Source organism: Oryx dammah, unplaced genomic scaffold, assembly GCF_014754425.2.
Source record: "Oryx dammah isolate SB20612 unplaced genomic scaffold, SCBI_Odam_1.1 HiC_scaffold_20, whole genome shotgun sequence".
Taxonomy (NCBI): domain Eukaryota; kingdom Metazoa; phylum Chordata; class Mammalia; order Artiodactyla; family Bovidae; genus Oryx; species Oryx dammah.
This window is the reverse complement of record NW_024070204.1, coordinates 61,162,619-61,183,215: the sequence shown is the minus strand read 5'-3', so window position 1 is coordinate 61,183,215 and position 20,597 is coordinate 61,162,619. Positions and strand designations below refer to the sequence as shown.

Below are 20,597 nucleotides of genomic sequence, written 5' to 3'. Positions count from 1 at the left end.
CTACTATCTGTCCATAATATCATTCAAATATTCTTCCAAAACATCCTTTGGAATTTTCAAATTTCTGCTGCTTTAATAGTGAGCATTCTTGTACACAAATCATTGACACATCTCTGATATCCTGATTTATCCTTCAGAAAGACTCTGAAGATAAGGTAAAAGTGAGGAACTAATCGGTTTTGGTCTTTTGTTTATTGGCTGTTCTACATGACAATACCAATATATATTACCCTAAGTGGAAACTTGTTCACTAATCATTTGAGTCACTTACTTGATCATGGCAAGTTCCAAGATTCACCGAATGTAGGTTTTTGGTGTGAAAATTCCATACACACAAAGACTGGTTCCAGTTCATGAAGTTTTTTTCTTCTAAGATTTATTTTATAAACATGTATGAAAAGTTCTACATTATTGGTCAGATTACAGAACAATCTGCCTTGAAGCCAGTATACAGTTTTCAAGATCATCAGAGACAGTCTGTTCTTTTAGTTCTTCAAAGAAAAAATGGTTTGACTTGTTTTACTTCTTGTTATGTAAGATTTAAAAGCATATACATAATCTATGAAGCCATGATTTACTGTTAATGTTAACCCACACCGTCTGTTGGCATTTCTCGATAACTTGAAAACAGCTCCAGTGACAGTGGGAAGGCAACTTTAAGCAAAAGAGCTGTTACTGGGAAAGAGTTGTTTCTTTCAACAGCCTTCTTTGGAATGCTGTCACTTTCCTCACCAACTGGATCAGATGCTAAGAAATGGTCCAACAGCCCCTCTTCCGGAGAAGGCAGTGGCACCCCACTCCAGTACTCTTGCCTGGAAAATCCCATGGACGGAGGAGCCTAGTACGCTGCAGTCCATGGGGTATGGAAGAGTCGGACATGACTGAGTGACTTCACTTTCACTTTTCACTTTCATGCACTGGAGAAGGAAATGGCAACCCACTCCAGTGTTCTTGCCTGGAGAGTCCCAGGGACAGTGGAGCCTGGTGGGCTGCCGTCTATGGGGTCGCACAGAGTCGGACACGACTGAAGTGACTTAGTAGTCCCTCTTCAGTTCCTCTTTGCTTTCTGCCATTTAGTTCAGTTGTCACTCAGTCGTGTCCGACTCTTTGCGACCCCACGAATCGCAGTATGCCAGGCCTCCCTGTCCATTACCATTTCCCGGAGTTCACTCAAACTCACTTCCATTGAGTCAGTGATGCCATCCAGCCATCTAATCCTCTGTCGTCCCCTTTTCCTCCTGACCCCAATCCCTCCCAGCATCAGAGTCTTTTACAATGAGTCAACTCTTCACATGAGGTGGCCAAAGTACTGGAGTTTCTGCCATAAGGGTGGTATAATCTGCATATCTGAGGTTATTGATATTTCTCTTGGCAGTCTTGATTCCAGCTTGTGCTTCATCCAGCCTGGAATTACACATGACGTACTCTGCATATAGTTAAATAAGCAGGGTGACAATATACATCCTTGACGTACTCCTTTCCCAATTTGCAACCAATCCATTGTTCCATATCTGTTTCCAAGTGTTGCTTCTTGACCTGCATACAGATTTCTCAGGGGGCCAGTAAGGTGGTCTGGTATTCCCATTCTTGAAGAATTTTCCACAGTTTGTATTGATTGACAGAGTCAAAGGCTTTGGCATAGTCAATACAGCAGATATTTTTCTGGAACTCTCTTGCTTTTTCAAGGATCCAACGGATGTTGGAGATTTGATCTCTGGTTCCTCTGCCTTTTCTAAATCCAGCTTGAACATCTGGAGGTCTACTTAATGAAATTCTTTCTCATGCAAGTGCAATTTATACATCTGTGAATAACGTTCCTCTAATAGACTAGCCTACTGACAAGTGTCAGGGCTGGGTTGGGTTACCACAATCCATTGATTTACCAAACACTTTTTAGGCATCACTTACTCTGAACTGGCCTCATGAGAACAGACATAAAGCATGAAGACACTTGCTCACAGGGGTTGCTAGCAGGAAAAACAGAATATGAAAATAAGAGTGTTGTGTGTACAGGGCAGAACCACCAGGACTAGCCTGTAGGAGAGTCCTAGGGCCTTGGAGAATGGAGCTGTTCCTGCAGTAGGGGGGATTACACATTCAGCCATGTGTATGGGGCCCCTGCCAGGTGTCAGGCAAGGTACTCAGACCCAGGACCCTCCATGACCGTGATGTTAAATTTAATGTTTACATAAGTGCCTTCAAATCTGATGAAATGGTTTCCTTTGAAAATCCACTACCCTATGCTTTGAGTGCTTTGTCTATCATGTGCAATAACTTTGTAAAATCCATATAGTGATTCAAATCTGGATGTCACCATCAAGAAAAAAACATGTTTTCTCTGATAACAAACATTGCCGTAGTTCATTTTTATTGAGGAACCAAGTAAGGGGAAATTTACTTCTCTACTTTTTGGTAAGTAGAAATACTTTTTCAACAAAGAAACTTGCCATTAAATACTAATTAAAGCTAATTCCTCCTTGAAAACATGCCAAGTGAAGAAAGGCACAAAAGATCACATATGATCCCATTTACATGAAATATCCAGAGCAAGAAAATCTAGACAGTAGGTTAGTGGTTGTGAGGGACTGGAAAAAGGAGAATGTGGAGTGACTTTACTGGATACAAGGTTTCTTTTAGGGGGTGATTAAAACATTTTGCAATTTAGTGGTAGAAATGCACAGTCTTGTGACTATACTAAAACCCGCTAAATTGTACGCCTTAAATAATGAATAGGCTCCCTTGCCACAACTAGAGAAAGACTATGCCACAAGGAAGACCCAGCACAGCTAAAAACCAACAATTTTTTTTTAAAAGATGAGTATTATAAAATGTAAAGTCTGTCTAAAAAAATTTAAAAAGAAACTTGGTTCCAAAGTGTTTAAACTTCTGCATCATATTGTCATTTTGAGAATTATGACTGAAGAAATCTAAGCATTTAAAAAATACATTTCTGGTATCTACAGAAGCCGAAGGGAGCCCTCAAATTTCCCTGACTTTTTTAAAAAATTCAATTACAATAGGAACATGGAAGCCATTTAGCAAGTCTAAATGCTCAATAAGGAATACTGGAAAAGTATAGGGTAAGCTTCTACAAAGAACTAAAAACCTGCTTGACCCATGTAAACACACAGATTAAAAAAAACGACACAATTCATGTTTTTAAGTTCAAAAACTCACAAGAAGATTAGGGAGAATATTAAACCAAATGCTATGGCTAGGCCGTGTTAAAGGAATGCTGGATTCCAGACAGCTGTGTAAATGCTCTGTGCCTCAGTTTCCCCATCTTCAAATGGGAATGCCTTACTATGCATGCTAAGTCGCTTCAATCGTGTCCGACTCTGCGACCCCATGGACTGTAGCCTGCCAGGCTCCTCTGTTCATGGGATTCTCCAGGCAAGAATGCTGGAGTGGGCTGCCATTTCCTTCTCCATTAAATGGTAATAACAGCCCCTAACTCAAAAGATTGTTGTGAACATAAGTACATATAGGGGCTTCCCAGGTGGCGCTAGTGGTAAAGAACCTGCCTGCTAATGGAGGAAACTCAAGAGACGTGGGTTCGATCCCTGGCTTGTGAAGATCCCTTGGAGGAGGGCGTGGCAACCCACTCCAGTATTCTTGCCTGGAGAATCCCCATGGACAAAGGAGTCCGGTGGGCTACAGTCCATTCGGTCGGAAAGAGCCGGACATGACTGAGGACGCACACATCCTTCCATCCTTGCCAATATAGAAGACTGCAAGAGATGCAGATTCATCCCTGGATGGGGACGATCTCCTGAAGGAGGAAACGGCAACCCCCTACAGTATCCTTGTCTGGAGAATCCCATGGACAGAGGAGCCTGGTGGACTACAGTCCATAGGGTCACACAGAGTCGGACACGACTGAAGCAACTTAGCACAAGTACATGAATGTCTTAAAAGCACTTTTAAAAAATGGCAGCTATATAATTATAGGTTAACAATGGACTGATTTTTACTTCTTGCTTACCCATATTTTCTAAGTGACCTGCAACGAACACCATTTTTCTAAGAGGACTTATTGTTTAAAACAAAAAACGGGTCGAAACACTCTACGAGCAGACGAAAGAGTGAAATCAAAGGACTTAAAGGATACAGAGAGGGCCCGTCAGAGGCCGACAGAGGCAGGTGGCGCCCGCGCGCGGAGAGCACACTGAGCACCCCTGACGCCGGCCGGCAGCGCCGAGGCCGCCATGCTCTTCCGGTCCCAGAGGCCGGGCGGCGGAAGTCGTCACTCGCCGAGGGACGGAGCCCACGCCGCGCACCCGGCAGCGGGCTAGCCATGGCGATGGGCGGCGGCGGCGGCGGTGGCAGTGGCGGCGGCTTCCCGGAGCCGGAGGACTCGGTACTGTTCCGGCGCGGCACTGGCGAGGTGAGGTTGAGGCCCCGCTGTCGCGACCAACCCCCGCGCTCCTCCCCCGGCCGGTCCGCTCACTGCGCGGCCGTGATCCGCATGTTTCTACCTCTTTCTTCACCTGGGAGCCTCAGCCTCAAGCTCCTTCTTCGCCCAGTTTGGGCTCCGTAATGACTTTGAGCGTTGCCGCTACTTGACTGTCCTTTGGCTGTCCACCCCCTAGCTCTGAGAGAGGGTGGGAGGTGTGTGGGGACGGGCCAGGGCGAAGCAGGGAAACTGCTGCTAAGTCACTTCAGTCGTGTCCGACTCTGTGCGACCCCATAGACGGCAGCCCACCAGGCTCCCCCGTCCCTGGGATTCTCCAGGCAGGAACACTGGAGTGGGTTGCCATTTCCTTCTCCAGTGCATGAAAGGGAAGAGTGAAAGGGAAGTCGCTCAGTCGTGTCCGACTCTTCGCGACCCCATGGACTGCAGCCTACCAGGCTCCTCCGTCCGTGGGATTTTCCAGGCAAGAGTACTGGAGTAGGGTGCCATCGCCTTCTCCGAGCAGGGAAACTAGTTAGGAGTTTATTGAAATGATCCAGTTGTTAGCCGTGAAGAGCAAAATCACTTGGATTCTGGATATATTTTGAAATCGGAGGCAACAGGTTGTGCACGTGGATACAATAATAGAGGCTTGAGAGAGGAAAGTGAAGGATAACTCCAAGATTGTTCTGAAGAACTGAAAAGATTGTTGCCTTTAACTAAGATGGGGAAGACTACAGGTACAGCAGGTTTATAAGGGGGTAAGATTAGAACTCATTCTTAAAAAAAAAATCTTTTTAACTTTTGTATTGGGGTATAGCGGATTAACAATGTTGTGGTAGTTTAGAACTCATTCTTGAGTGAAATGTGATTGGAGCGAGTTCAAGAGTCAGAGAGGGAAAATTCAAGGCAACACATATAAGCAAATATTTCAAGGTTTATTGTGGATACTGAAAGATAGAGAAATCAGATGGACAGGGAGTGAGATAAAGAGGATTCTTAATTGGTTTTTTATTTTGAAGATGGGAACAATGTTTCAACATGTTTGTGGGCTGATAGGAAAGATCCAATGAGGATATAATTGATTTTGCAGAAGAAAGAAGAGGATTGCGGCAGCAATGTTCTAGAGTAGGTAGGAGGGAATGGATGTGGTTGTTAGAAATATTGACAGTTCAGTTATATGGGTACAGATTTGTGTGGATGGGCAGATATAGTGGCAGATTATGAAAATTCTGTTTTGATTGTTGCTATTCTCAGTAAAAGAAGCAAGTCATCAGTAGTGAGGAGGGACCAGGGGTCAGGTGTTAGAGGTTAGGGAAGAGAGAGGGTAGGAAAGTGAGCCTCTAGGAAAGTGGGAGAGCGTTGGATTAAATGTAGTGAAATTGTTGCTAGGCAACATTCAAAGCCTAGTGGTTATAAGTTGAAAGGAGACTAGATAGCATGATCGTGTTTTTCATTAGTTAAATTCAAATCCAGGTGTGCGAGGGCAAAGTCAATGAATAGTGGTTATGGTTTTAACTTAGTATGAAGTGAGGAGGCCAGTACAGAGAGTTATCTTCTTGACTGATGGTGGAATTTAAGCTGGCTAAGAAAGAGAGGACATTAGGATGTTGAGAGACAGTTTAACAAGTGGGAAGGTCACAGTTTCACCAGGCGCAGGGAGGTGAGATGACTGTCATCATCAACCTACTAGGATTAAGTTGTAGAGCCTGGCAGATGGTAGCTTGAGAGTAGGATTCTTAGTTGAGTTTATAGAGAGGTTGTAGTTAATGGTTATATTAAAGACCGTAGAAGTGGGTAGCTGAGACTGGGCACTCTAAAAGGTCATTGGTAGCGAAGCACTGAAAGAACAAACAAGGATAGGGTATTGGAAGGATCATGTACATGGGTTTTTAAATAACCAGAACTTATGACAGGAGTAGGGTTGGAGAGAGGACTGGGATATAAACCTCAGGGAATGAAGCAGGGTGACCCAGGAGGCTGTAGGTGATTGCTGTGAGAAGGGATAGTGGACAGTAGAGTTTGGTGATAGAATTTTCAAACCTGGGAGTTTTAGGGAGGAAGAATCATCTGGAAGTGGAGGTGAGGAACAAGGAAGATTCCTTCCCCATCTCTGGCACACTGATTTGAGAGATAGGAAGAAGACATTTCATTTTGAAATGCCTGTAGGGACAGAGCTGGGCTACTGTTGATGACTGAGGAACAAATGAAAGGCAGTCCTGATGGTCTGTTCTCTTTGCTATTGCTGGGTAACAGGTCACCCGAAACTTGGTGGCTTGGAACAACAATCATTTTATTTTTCTCGTAATTTCTGTGGGGCAGGAGCCTGTGCAGGTCTTAGTGGGTGGTTCTGCTTCAGACCTTTCCTGTGTTTGCATGCACATAGTTGTCAGAGTTGCAGTAGCTGGTGACTGAGCCAGCTAGGGACCGACAAGCCGTCTCTCTCATATTGTCCCAGCTTCTCCATGTGCCACCAGTGTGTGGGGGACGATTTGAATTTCCTTATACCCCTTTGTAATTCTTCCCTTTCATCCCTCCTCATGTCCTGTCCCCAGACAACTGCTGGTCCACTTTCTGTCACCCTTGTTTAGTCTGCATTTTCTAGAATTTTACAAACACGGAATCTTTTTTTTTAATGTGGCATCTTTTATTCAGCATATTTTGCGTTTCATCCATTTATGTATCAGTTATTCATTCCTTTTCATTGCTGTAGGATCCTGTTGCATAAATATGCTACAGTTTATTCATTCGCTTGTTCATGAACATTTGGGTTGCTTTCAGTTTGCGACTGTTAAAAATAGAAACACCATAAATATTAGTGTAGAAGACTTTGTATGAGCATACGCTTTTAGTTCTCTTTGGGGAATGCCTGGGTCATGGAGTAGATATATTTTAATTCTTTTTTTTTTTTTTTGGCTCCCCTCCGAGGCTTGTGGGATCTTAGTTCACTGACCAGGGAATGAACCCAGGCCCTTAGCAGTAAGAGCAGGAATCCTAACTACTGTTTATTAAATTCTTCAGGAACCCCATTTACTCATATACTAAATATTTTTTGCCAGTCTCCACTTTATTTTCCTTTCTTCTTTCTTTTCATCTATTCCTTGGTACCCGTTAGATGTTCAGTCAACTATCTTCTTCTTTGGGTGCCTTGTAATCAGTATTACTTTTTCTTCCTTTTCTTTCTTGATTTTGTTTAACTTCTGATTTGACTCCCAATTGCCTTCTTTTCTCATCTGAGTTTTTAGAAATTTTGATTTTCAGTTTTTTCCATACTGAAAATGCTTGTTTGACAATTTAATTTCACATGGCTATTGCATTTTTTTCCATTTGTGATTGTTAGTTGAGAATTTTTATCACCTAAAATATTTCTTCTTATAATAGCTTTATATGGATATCTTGGTTGTTCATTTTGAAATTTCTTGTAACAGTTGAAATGTGATGAGTTTGGACTGCTGTGTATTTGTGTCTTTTAAGAGTGCCCGCTTCTAATGATAGAGTAGAGTGTGACTTTCTTTTATAAGTAGTACCTTTTGCATTGGCAGAATTGACATATTTTCTGCTTTAAGGAACATCTCCCATTCCAAGGGCAGCATAACCTCAGACAAGTCAATTACTTGTTTGTGGTTACTTTCCTTATCTACAAAATGATTTAATGATTTTTAAAAGTGTATATTTATTTATATTTGGCTGCACTGAGTCTTTCTTTCTGCTCTGGCTTTCTCTAGTTGCAGAGAGTGGGGGCTACTCCACTTCTGTGTGAGGGCTTCTCATTGCAGTGGCTTGTTGCGGAATGCAAGTGGCTTGTTGCGGAATGCAGGCTCCAAGGCACGAGGGATTTAGTAGTTGCAGCTCCCAGAGTCCAGAACACGGGCTCAGTAGTCGTGGCTCCGGGGCTCCGGAACACAGGCTCAACAGTTGCGACACGCAGGCCTAGCTGCCCTTGAGGCGTGTGCAGTCTTCCCCAATCAGGGGTCGAACCCATGTCTCCTGCATTGGCAGGCGGATTCTTTACCACTGAGGCCACTGGAAAAGTCCGACTTAATGATTTTTAAGTACTCTTAACCATAGAGCAAGATTAATAGTTTTATATGAGAACCTATTTCTCTCTGAATAGTGAATATTAACAAGAAAAAGAGACATTCATTTTACAGCTAAATGAGTTTTATATCCAACCTCTTTGGAACTCATGAGATGACTAATATTGTATAAAATCCAACATACTGATTGATGGTGTTTTCTAACCTGTCTTCCCTTCACCAACGTTGTGTATTCAGACTTACCTTCAACTACTCTATAGCATGAAAATTAGTCTAGCTGGACTTGTTGCCTCACTGACCTGTCAAAGTGTTTATTTTTGAAAGTGAAGTGAAGGTGAAAGTCACTCAGTTGTGTCCAACTCTTTGCGACCCATGGACTATATAGTCCATGGAATTCTCCAGGCCAGAATGCTGAAGTAGGTAGCCTTTCCCTTCTCCAGGGGATCTTCCCAACCCAGAGATCAAACCCAGGCGGATTCTTTACCGGCTGAGCCACAAGAATTTTTAATTGTGGTTTAAAAAAGGACTATTGTCATCTCAACTACTTTTAAGCATACATTTCTCTGTGTTTGTGTGTGCTCAATCACTCAGTTGTGTCCGACTCTGCGACCCCATGGACTGTAGCCTGCCAGGCTCCTCTGTCCATGGAGTTTTCCAGGCAAGAATACTGGAGAGGGTTGCCATTTCCTACTCCAGGGGGTCTTCCCAGCCTGGGGATGGAACCTGTGTCTCTTGCATCTCCCACATTGGCAGGGATATTCTTTACCTCTGTGCCACCTGAGAAGCCTATACGTTTACAGTAGTGTTAAACATATTCATATTGTAGTACAGTAGATCTCCAAAACTTTTTAATCTTGCAAATCTGAAACTCTACCCATTAAACATTTATTTCCTCCTCTTCTTTTAAAGCCTGAGGTAACTGCCATTCAGCTTTCTGTTTCTATGACTTTGAATTCTTAGGTCCCTCATATGAGTGGAATCATACAGGCAGTGTGTTTATTTTTGCTTCCATGCTTTTTTTGGCTCATGGTTGTCCTTAGAGTGCTTGGTAGTTTCTTTTCTATCTATCTAAATCCTTTTAGTTTTTATTTCCTAGCCTGTTTCCCCCATGATCATCCACCATATGTTACTTTCCTCTTTCTAATTGAGGTATAATTGACATACAACATTATATTAATTTTAGTTGTACAGCGTAATGATTTCAAATGTATACATATTTCAAAATGATCACAATAAATCTAGTTAATATCTGTTACCATCAGTTCAGTTCAGTTGCTCAGTCATGTTCGATTCTTTGCGACCCCATGGACTGCAGCACGCCAGGCCTCCCTCTCCATCACTAACTCCCAGAGCTTACTCAAACTCATGTCCATTGAGTCAGTGATGCCATCCATCCATTGCATCCTCTGTCGTCCCCTCCTTCTCCCACCTTCAGTCTTTCCCAGCTTCAGGATCTTTTTCCAGTGAGTCAGCTCTTTGCATCAGGTGGCCAAAGTATTGGAGTTTTAGCTTTAGCATCAGTCCTTCCAATGAATATTCAGGACTGATATCCTTTAGGATTGATGGGTTGGATTTCCTTGCAGTCCAAGGGACTTTCAAGAGTCTTCTCCAACACCACAGTTCAAAAGTATCAATTCTTCAGCACTCAGCTTTCTTTATAGTCCAACTCTCACATCCATACATGACAACTGGAAAAACCATAGCTCTGACTAGATGGACCTTTGTTGGCAAAGTAATGTCTCTGCTTTTGAATATGCTGTCTAGGTTGGTCCTAGCTTTTCTTCCAAGGAGCAAGCCTCTTTTAATTTTATGGCTGCACTCACCATCTGCAGTGATTTTGGAATCCAAAAATATAAAGTATGTCACTGTTTCCACTGTTTCCACATCTGTTTGCCATGAAATGAGGGGACTGGATGTTATGATCTTAGTTTTCTGAATTTTGAGTTTTAAGCCAACTTTTTCCACTCTCCTTAAAACCTAAATAAAGAAACAAACAATCAGCCTACCAGAGGTATAGAATTGGTATAGAATTTAAAGACTCAAGAGACAGTTTTCTAAAACAGGTTAACCTGGGGTATCCTCTAATGCACATTAATAAAGTCTCCTTTATGTACAAGTTGGGAAGGTCCCCCGGAGGAAGAAATGGCAACCCATTCCAGTATTTTTGCCTAGAGAATCCCATGGACAGAGGAGCCTGGCGAGCTACAGTCCATGGGGTCGCAAAAAGTCAGATACGACTGAGCGACTAATACTTCTTTGGGATTGGAATGAAAACTGACCTTTTCCAGTCCTGTGGCCGCTGCTGAGTTTTCCAAATATGCTGGCATATTGAGTGCAGCACTTTCACAACATCATCTTTTACGATTTGAAATAGCTCAACTGTAATTCCATCTCCTCCACTAGCTTTGTTCATAGTGATGCTTTCTAAGGCCCACTTGACTTCACATTCCAGGATGTCTGGCTCTAGGTGAGTGATCACATCATCGTGATTATCTGGGTCATGAAGATCTTTTTTGGATAGTTCTTCTGTGTATTCTTGCCACCTCTTCTTAATATCTTCTGCTTCTGTTAGGTCCAGACCATTTCCGTCCTTTATTGTGCCCGTCTTTGCATGCAATTTTCCTTTGGTATCTCTAATTTTCTTGAAAGATCTGTAGTCTTTCCCATTCTATTTTTTTCCTTTATTTCTTTGCATTAATCACTGGGGAAGGCTTTCTTATCTCCTTGCTGTTCTTTGGAACTCTGCGTTCAGATGGGTATATCTTTTGTTATATCTGTCACCATACGTGGTTACAATTGTTTTTTTCCTGGTGTTGAGATTTTTAAGTCTTTGTATTTTGAAATATGTAGTTCAGTGTTATTAACTATAGTCACCATGCTGCACATTACACCCCCATGACTGACTTACTTTATAACTCGAAGTTGGTACATTTTGACTCCCGAAGGCAGTGGCACCCCACTTCAGTAATCTTGCCTGGAAAATCCCATGGATGGAGGAGCCTGGTGCGCTGCAGTCCATGGGGTGGCGAAGAGTCGGACATGACTGAGCTACTTGCCTTGCACTCTTCACTTTCATGCATTGGAGAAGGAAATGGCAACCCACTCCAGTATTCTTGCCTAGAGAATCCCAGGGATGGGGGAGCCTGGTAGGCTGCTGTCTGTGGGGTTGTGCAGAGTCGGACAAGACTGAAGTGACTTAGCAGCAGTGCTCTTTTCATCCCCTCCCCCAACCCCTCCACCCCTGTCCCTGGAAACTGCCAGTCTGTTCTTTGAGTCTGTGAAGTTGGGCTTTTTGTTGTTGTTTGGTTGTTTTGGTTTTGTTTCTAAATTCCACATAAAAGTAAGATCACATGGTATGTATCTGTCTTTCTCATTTCACTTAGTGTAATGCCCTCAAGGACCATTCATGTAGTCTCCAAATGACAAGATTTCATTCTTTCTTATGGCTGAATAATATTCTATTGTACATGAACAGGTATCCCCTGCTTTTTTAAGTTGACTTTCTGCCACTTTGCTTTCATAAACGACCTACATTAATACATGTTTTCATTAACTGAAAAAAATCCAGAGAGGATTTTCACTTTTATGAAAAAAAAAAGTGAAAAGTAAAAATAACACTTGAGTGTTTTGTTTTGCAGCAAGGCATGATAGAGGCCGCATGCCACCCAAGCAATGAGAGTGGCACCACCAGGCTCCTTCCCCAGGAGCTACACTCAGCATCAAGCCAGCGTAGTTTTGAACTGTGCCTGGGAGCATCTGTGCCGTATCCTGATTTTTTTTTTTAATCCATGAGCGAGTTATCCTAACATCCTTGATTCTTTGCTCTATTCTATCTCCATTTATAAAAGATTTCATAGGACTATTCCACTTTCAGGGTTTTCAGGTAGTGGGCAAAACCTGTATACATCTTCCATTCTCCCATTGTTGGACACTTAGGTTATTTCCATCTCTTGTCTTTTGTAAATAATAATGCAGTGGATGTGGGAGTGCATATATCCTTTCAAGTTAGTGTTTTTGTTTTCTGTGGATAAATTCCATTAGTGGAATCTGCTGGATCATATGGTAGTTCTGTTTTTTGAGGAACCTTCATACTATTTTCCGAAGTGGCTGGGCTGGTTTACATTCCCGCCAGCAGTGGACTGTTGTCCCTTATGTCTCCATCCTCATAAACACTTGTTATCTTTTTTTTTATGTGTATATATTTTTATTTTATTTTTTCAAATTTATTTTTAATCGGAGAATAATTACTTTACAATGTTGTGTTGGTTTCTGCTGTACAACAAAGTGAATCAGCCACAAGTATACATACACCCCTCCCTTTAAGCCTCCTTCCCACCCGTTATTGCCTTTCTGATAATAGCCATTCTGGCAGGTGTATCACTGTGGTTTTGATTTGCATTTACCTAATGATGTTCAGGCTGCTTTTAGAAAAGGAAGAGGAACCAGAGATCAAATTGCCAACATCCGCTGGATCATCAAAAAAGCAAGAAAGTTCCAGAAAAACATCTATTTCTGCTTTATTGACTATGCCAAAGCCTTTGACTGTGTGGATCACAATCAACTGTGGAAAATTCTGAAAGAGATGGGAATACCAGACCACCTAACCTGCCTCTTGAGAAATCTGTATGCAGGCCAGGAAGCAACAGTTAGAACTGGACATGGACCAACAGACTGGTTCCAAATAGGAAAAGGAGTATGTCAAGGCTGTATATTGTCATCCTGCTTATTTAACTTATATGCAGAGTACATCATGGGAAACGCTGGACTGGAAGAAACACAAGCTGGAATCAAGATTGCCAGGAGAAATATCAATAACCTCAGAGATGCAGATGACACCACCCTTATGGCAGAAAGTGAAGAGGAACTGAAAAGCCTCTTGATGAAAGAGGAGAGTGAAAAGGTTGGCTTAAAGCTCAACATTCAGAAAACTAAGATCATGGCATCTGGTCCCATCACTTCATGGGAAATAGATGGGGAAACAGTGGAAACAAGTGGCAGACTTTATTTTGAGGGGCTCCAAAATCACTGCAGATAGTGACTGCAGCCATGAAATTAAAAGACGCTTACTCCTTGGAAGAAAAGTTATGACCAACCTAGATAGCATACTAAAAAGCAGAGATATTACTTTGCCAACAAAGGTCTGTCTAGTCAAGACTATGGTTTTTCCAGTGGTCATGTATGGATGTGAGAGTTGGACTGTGAAGAAAGCTGAGTGCTGAAGAATTGATACTTTTGAACTGTGGTGTTGAAGAAGACTCTTGAGAGTCCCTTGGTCTGCAAGGAGATCCAACCAGTCCATTCTGAAGGAGAACAGTCCTAAGTGTTCTTTGGAAGGACTGATGCTGAAGCTGAAACTCCAATACTTTGGCCAACTCATGCAAAGAGTTGACTCATTGGAAAAGACCCTGATGCTGGGAGGGATTGAGGGCAGGAGTAAAAGGGGACGACAGAGGATGAGATGGCTGGATGGCATCACTGACTCGATGGACATGAGTTTGGGTGAACTCCTGGAGTTGGTGATGGACAGGGAGGCCTGGCGTGCTGCAATTCATGGGGTCGCAAAGAATCGGACAAGACTGAGTGAGTGAACTGAACTGAACTGAATGATTGGTGATGTTGAGCATCTTTCCGTGTACCTGTTGGCCTTCTGTATGTCTTTGGACATACACATTCCTGCATACTTTATTATAAGTGATACCTAAAATAATGTAAACATTGAAGTGAGTTGCCTGTAGGTAGCATATAGGTGGTTTGGTTTTTTTAATCCATTCAACCAGACTGTCTTTTGATTGGAGAATTTAATTCATTTACATTTTAAGTAATTGTTGTTAGGTAGGTTACTTACTGCCATTTTGTTAAACTTCTTCTGGACGTCTCAAAGTTCTTCTGTTTCCTTATTTCCTCTCCCTTTGTGGTTTGATCATTTTATCTAATTGTATGCTTAGATGTTTTTGTCTTTATCTTTTGAGTATTTCCTATAGATTTTTGATTTTAGCTTTGTGGTTACAACGAGTCTTACATATAGTAACTTATATTTACAATCATCTATTTTAAGTTGATAATGAGGTAAATTTTAATTCATTCTAGAGCTCTGCATTTTTATTTCCCTCCACATTGTGCCTTTGATGTCATGTCACATTAAGCTTCATTCAGAAAGTACAGTGAGCTTGAGCCAGACAGAGAGAGAGGGTGAAAATGTTGCATCTGGCAGCCTCTGAGCATCTCCGTAGATCCCTGATATGCACCAAACTAGAAGCCTTCTCCTCAAGCCTAATTTTCTGGACAAGCGAATGGGCCTGTTTCACAGAAAGACTGAGGTGTGTTTCAGTCTGTTATTGGTGCAGTCCCCTGGGGACAGTAGCCTGCCAAGGACCATTTCTTTGACTGTTGGTCCTGTGGGACCCAGGAACATGCGCCCACCCTGGGCTGCAGCTGTAAAAACCAGTACACGAGACGTAAATCACTAGGACATCAGACATGCATACGTCCCCTGTGGGAGGTAACTGGTGCTGTGGAGAGCGGCAGAGGGCAAAGCTGGCCTTTGTAGGCTGGAGTGAGGCAGACAGCAGAAAGACGGTGCTCCTCGCCTCTGGTCTCAGTGTGCTAGCCGGTCACCTGATGGATGATAAACTAAATGCCTGGACTTTCCAGGTGGGCCTCTCTGTAAAGAACCTGCCTGCCAGAGCAGGAGAAGTGAGAGTCTTGGGTTCCATCCCTGGGTCGGGAAGATCCCCTGGAGGAGGGCATGGCAGTCCCCTCCAGTATTCCTGCCTGGAGAATCCCATGGGCAGAGGAGCCAGGCAGGCCACAGTCCAGAGGCTTACACAGAGTGGACACGATGCATGTGTATCCTGCAGACCACCACTTTAAGATAAGCACGTGAGCCTCTTACAGAAAGTCTGGGCACCTCTCAGCCAGCTGCCTCCGTGCCGGTATTATGGGGGAGGACGGGTTCCAAGCATGGGATCCCTTTCAGAGCCAGTCCTCAGTTCTGTTCCTTTGTGTGACTTGTAGACAAAAGACCCCTTGTTTTATTGTTGTTGTTTTTTAATAGTAACCCATTTTATTTTTAATTACTTTTTAATAAATTAAAATTTATTTGGGTCTCTGTTGCCGCACGAGGAGTCTCTCTAGTTGCAGAGAACAGGAGCTACTCTCTAGTTGAGGGGCATGGACTTCCCATTGCAGTGGCCTCTCTCGTTGTGGAGCGCGGACTCTGGGCGCACAGGTTTCTATAGTTGTGCTTCCCGGGCTCTGGAGCACAAGCTCAGTAGTTATGGCACACGGGCTTAGTTGCCCCATGGCATGTCAGTTCTTCCCAGGGCAGGGATTGAACCCAAGTCCCCTACATTGGCAGGTGGATTCTTATCCACTGTACCACCAGGGGCTCCCCCCTTTGTTGTTTAAGTTAGATGTTTTGGTGGCTCATCTCTCAGTTACTGGTCTTAAAACGTGGGATACCTAATTTGGGGTTCAGACCTTTTCCTCCTCAGGAAGAAGATGCAGGTTTTTGAGTTTCCTCCTGATCATGGGTCACCACGCCAGGAGTGGAGTTTATGGCAAAATTCTTTTTCAGCCTTTCCTTCCCACTTTTGGATTAAAACGCTTATTGTTTGACTTCACATTTTAATATTTTATTGTATTTGTTTTATATCATTCTTTTGTTTTGTGTGACAATATGTCTTACATCCCTGATTAGACCATCTCTCCTAAGAACATGATTTCATGTACCTCTCGGTGAAAAGTGCTTAGTACATGGTGGGTGCTCAAAAATATTTCTTTTTGGATTGGATTAAATATAAATAAAAAAATAGCTTAATTATTTTAGGTATTTTCTTGATTACTTAATATCACTGCCTTTTAAAATTAAAATTAATTGATAAATCACTTTTAATGGTTTATATCTTTAAACATTTTGAGAATTCTTTTTTTGAACAATCTAGACACATTGTAAGGTCAAGAGGAAAAAATATTCTTTGGACCACAGAGTCAGTGGTTAGAATAGCCTTCCCAGAGTCTGGATACAGCTGAGCTGATGGCCAGATGTTTTCCCTTTCTGCCAAACTGAACCCCTTCATCTGCTCTTGGAAAAGACTGAAACTTGTGTTACCCCTGAATAGACCCACTTCTGCTTGGTGGATAAGAATCACGTTGTAGGGTATTTACATCATAGCACTCCTAGAACATTTACTTGTGTCTAGCTTTGGGGGTAATGTCAATAATCTCTAACCAAATGGGCTTCTTGTGGTTTAATTAGGTTATACAATACCTCTTTTAGTGTAACATTACGTCTGGACTAACTCTTGTTCCTCACACACATTTTTGATGAAACACAACCAAACGTGAGTTATTTTTATTCTTTCCCTTTCCCAGAGTGATGATTCTGATGTTTGGGATGATACAGCATTGATAAAAGCATATGATAAAGCTGTGGCTTCATTTAAGGTATGAAATATGAAATGTTTATTTATTCTTTTCCGTACTTCCTCATGTATACTCATTTGGGAAGAAATTGATAACATACACCAAAGTGTTACAGTACATATTATTCAGTTCTAATTTTGAAGAGTAAAAGATAACAGATAAATTAATTACCTTCCTTCAGAAGTTGGTAACCTGACTATATGTCATCTCTTTAACAGAGGCAATTTAATTAGTTTTCAAACATTATTTTGAATATGTTTACACTATATCAGACTATTGAGGTCTTCTATTTCAGATTAGTGGAAGGACAGTCTGAATTATACTTTTAAAATATTCAACAAGCCCTTATTGAAATAATACTGATGATAAATAGCCATAGTGCAGTAATGAATATTTGCAGGGTGTTTATAGCGCTCCTGGCACTGTTCCATGTGCTTTACATACATTAGGTTAATTTAATTCTCCCCAAATCCTATGAGGTATCAAGTGTTCCTGATGGTGATGAATGTCAAGAAAGACACAGTTCATTTGCAGGGTGAAGCCTGTTTTTTTGCAACCCAAACAAGACGTTTACACAGTTGTCCAATATGATCATTTTCTCTGCTGTCAGAGGCCCTTAGTCTCATTGAGCATCATGCCTGGCCCATCAGCAGTCCGGGCACAGAGCGTACACTCCTACAGAGCACCAAGTGCAGAGCCTACTTCCTTTCCTAGACTCTCCTGTAGCATGAAAGAAAGATGAGGTCTGCATGTCACCCTTGATGCTGAACTCTAAATTGATCAATAACATGCTTTCCAACATACATTTAGACTAGAGATGCACCAGTCAGAGTTACCAGGAGAGTGCTGTGAAATGTAAATCAAAACAGGGCTGAACGTGGGATGGGTTGGTGATACTGAAGGGGGAAGCAGACTGAGAAAAGAACTGATGTGGGCAAGAGACAGTTTCCTTTTAGTGGTGGGGTAAATGTGAAGATATGAAGTTGGTGGTCAGAAATATTGAACTAAGGAGAAAAGCCAGAACTAGATAATAGTTTTGGAAGTTTGTTAGCATAGTAAGCATAATTGAAGTAATAGGAATAGATGATCATAAGCAGGTAAAGATGGCAGTTCTTATTGGGAATGCCCAAGTTTAAAACTTGATGAGAGAAGTAATAAAAGCATTAGGGCTCTGCATTGCTATGTCATCAAAAATGCTATGGCTATCAAGAAGAAAAATGATTGACAGAGTATAATATTATGGAAAGGCTGAGAGTGAGGAGACTTGCTTGAAAGGGTCCTTAGAGCTGGTGATCAGTATATGATATCTTCAAGAGCAGTTTCTGTAGCCTATGGGATGGTGACAAAGAGCCTCTCTGAGGCGGTAGGGCCTGGAGACCAGTTTATAGTGGATGAATTACATTGTGACTTTTTAATAATATATCACTCTGTAACACATACACTTCTGTTCACATTTTCATAGCACGCTCTGAAGAACGGTGACATTTCCGAAGCCTCAGAAAAACCAAAAGGCACACCTAAAAGAAAATCTGCTAAGAATAAAAGCCAAAGAAAGAACACAAGTCCTTCAAAGCAGGTTACTTTTAAAACCACAAGATTTAACTTCCAAGCATTTCTTGTTACTGTCCTTATTAAATAGTATAAAATATCTTTAATTAAATGATTAGTACAGTGTTTTCCATTGACGTGTAATCATAAAATTTCTGAAGCACCTCAACTTTCTATTGTTCAGGAACATGCATGTTAATAAAACCATAAAGAATTAGGAGCAAATGACACATGCTGAATTCAGGACAGTGTCTACTGTATGTTGGGGTAGCGGGGAGGAAGGTGGGGCTTCATGGGAGGGGTACCTGAGGGCTTACACTGAATTGGCAGTGTTCGACTTTTCTAAAACTGAGAGAGGTGTCCTCCTTTTCCTTCAAAATCCTAAAACTGTTAATACCCAGGGACTAAATATTCTGGGTAGAGTCACTTCTACTTAAACAGTCATCCTAGAAGGTAATTATTTTGGTGTCTCACTAGTAGCTTTAGTGTCCTCTTTACCAAGGGGGAGCTAAACTCTTCCTTGGTGGCTCAGAGGTTAAAGCGTCTGCCTGCAATGCGAGAGACCTGGGTTCGATCCCTGGATCGGGAAGATCCCCTGGAGAAGGAAATGGCAACCCACTCCAGTATTCTTGCCTGGGAAATCCCATGGATGGAGGAGCCCGGTGGGCTGCAGTCCACGGGGTCGCAGAGTCAGACACAACTGAGCAACTTCACTTTCACTTTACCACAGGGGAAGAGAGCTGACGTGTGATGGGGACTTGCTATGCGTTGGGCCAGGATACTGGACACCTGACATGCTTCCCATCCTCTCTGTTCTTCACAGCACATGTGAAGCACATCCTCACTTAACAGATGAGGGAAACACGGCTCAGAGTGATTAAGAAACTTGTCCATGATTATATAAATGACAGAATTATGTGGTATTTCTATTAGAATTCATTCTGTATTGTGGGCCCCAAATCTTTTTCTTTGTAACAATCTGTCTCCCAGAACAGTCAGCTGGAGACTCCCCCCTCCCCCCGCAACTCCACCCCACTCAAACAGGATTACAGTTTACTTTTTTTTTAAGAAATGTGTTTGTGTGTCTTTGGTTTCTTTTACAGTGGAAAGTTGGTGACAAATGTTGTGCCATTTGGTCAGAAGACGGGTACATTTACCCAGCTACTATCACTTCAATTGATTTTAAGAGAGAAACCTGTGTTGTGGTTTACACTGGATATGGAAATAGAGAGGAGCAAAATCTGTCTGATCTACTTTCCCCAACCTCTGAAGTAGCTAATATAGAGCAAAATGCTCAGGAGGTAAGGATAAAAAAAATAAGAGTTCTTAGAAGCAGAGACTAGGTGAGAAACTAAACAGTATAACTGATTGTCGGTTTGATCCACTGAAGCTTTAATTTTTCTCAGTGATGCCTTTATAACAAAGATACGTATATTTCTTTCTCTTAAAAGAATGAAAATGAAAGTCAAATTTCAACAGATGAAAGTGAGAACTCCTCCAGGTCTCCTCTAAATAAACCAAATAATACCAGGTCGAGAGCTGCTCCATGGAACTCTTTTCTGCCTCCACCACCCCATATGCCAGGATCAGGCCTGGGACCAGGAAAGGTAAACTTCTATCCAGAAAAGGTTTCCCGGGACGTGGTTCACAGTATTGGAATCTTCAGCCCCTGCATTAAGTGAATTGTAGCTTTTCTCATTAAACTGTTAGGGTTGTGGTTTCTTGTTTTTTGTTTTGGCTGTGGTATGCAGCTCACAGGGTCTCAGTTCCCTGATCAGGGGTTGAACCTAGACCACCAGAGCTTTCCCTCATGAAACTTTTGTAGCTCTCTACAGATGTTGTAAATAGATGCCAAGAATTCTCTGAAAAGGAAATAAGATAGTAATGCCTTTCCCAATAATTTTTATTGAGTATTAGGTGTTAGAGTAATAATTTAGCAAACTTAAGTTTGAAAATATTTTATCATCAGCTGGATGTTGTGCTATAGTTCCCTATGACACTTGTATAAGGTATATAAAAATTGGAAGAGAACCCAATATTTACATCTGGTACAGGTGAAATCCAAAGAAGCTCCCAGATTGTTTTGTAGAGTAAAATGTAAATACTGTTTTTACTTCTGTTGTTTTTCGGTTATCAGTAACAAATAAAAAAGGTTTTTACCTTTGTCATGGAATCCAAATCCCTATCCAGTTGTC

At 42.0% G+C, this 20,597-nt stretch overlaps 1 protein-coding gene across 2 annotated transcripts in view; it reads left to right on the top strand.

The window, feature by feature from the left end:
* Positions 1-4,247: 4,247 nt before the first annotated feature.
* Positions 4,248-20,597, top strand: part of SMN1 (survival of motor neuron 1, telomeric) — a 29,183-nt gene continuing 12,833 nt past the window's right edge. The window contains exons 1-5 of one of the 2 annotated variants that reach the window (XM_040262676.1): positions 4,248-4,387; positions 16,804-16,875; positions 18,317-18,430; positions 19,506-19,703; positions 19,854-20,009. In XM_040262676.1, coding sequence (XP_040118610.1) covers positions 4,298-4,387; positions 16,804-16,875; positions 18,317-18,430; positions 19,506-19,703; positions 19,854-20,009 — 630 coding nt within the window. In that variant the 5' untranslated portion in view covers positions 4,248-4,297. The remainder of the gene's footprint in view (positions 4,388-16,803; positions 16,876-18,316; positions 18,431-19,505; positions 19,704-19,853; positions 20,010-20,597) is intronic. The other variant, XM_040262677.1, reaches the window with a different exon arrangement.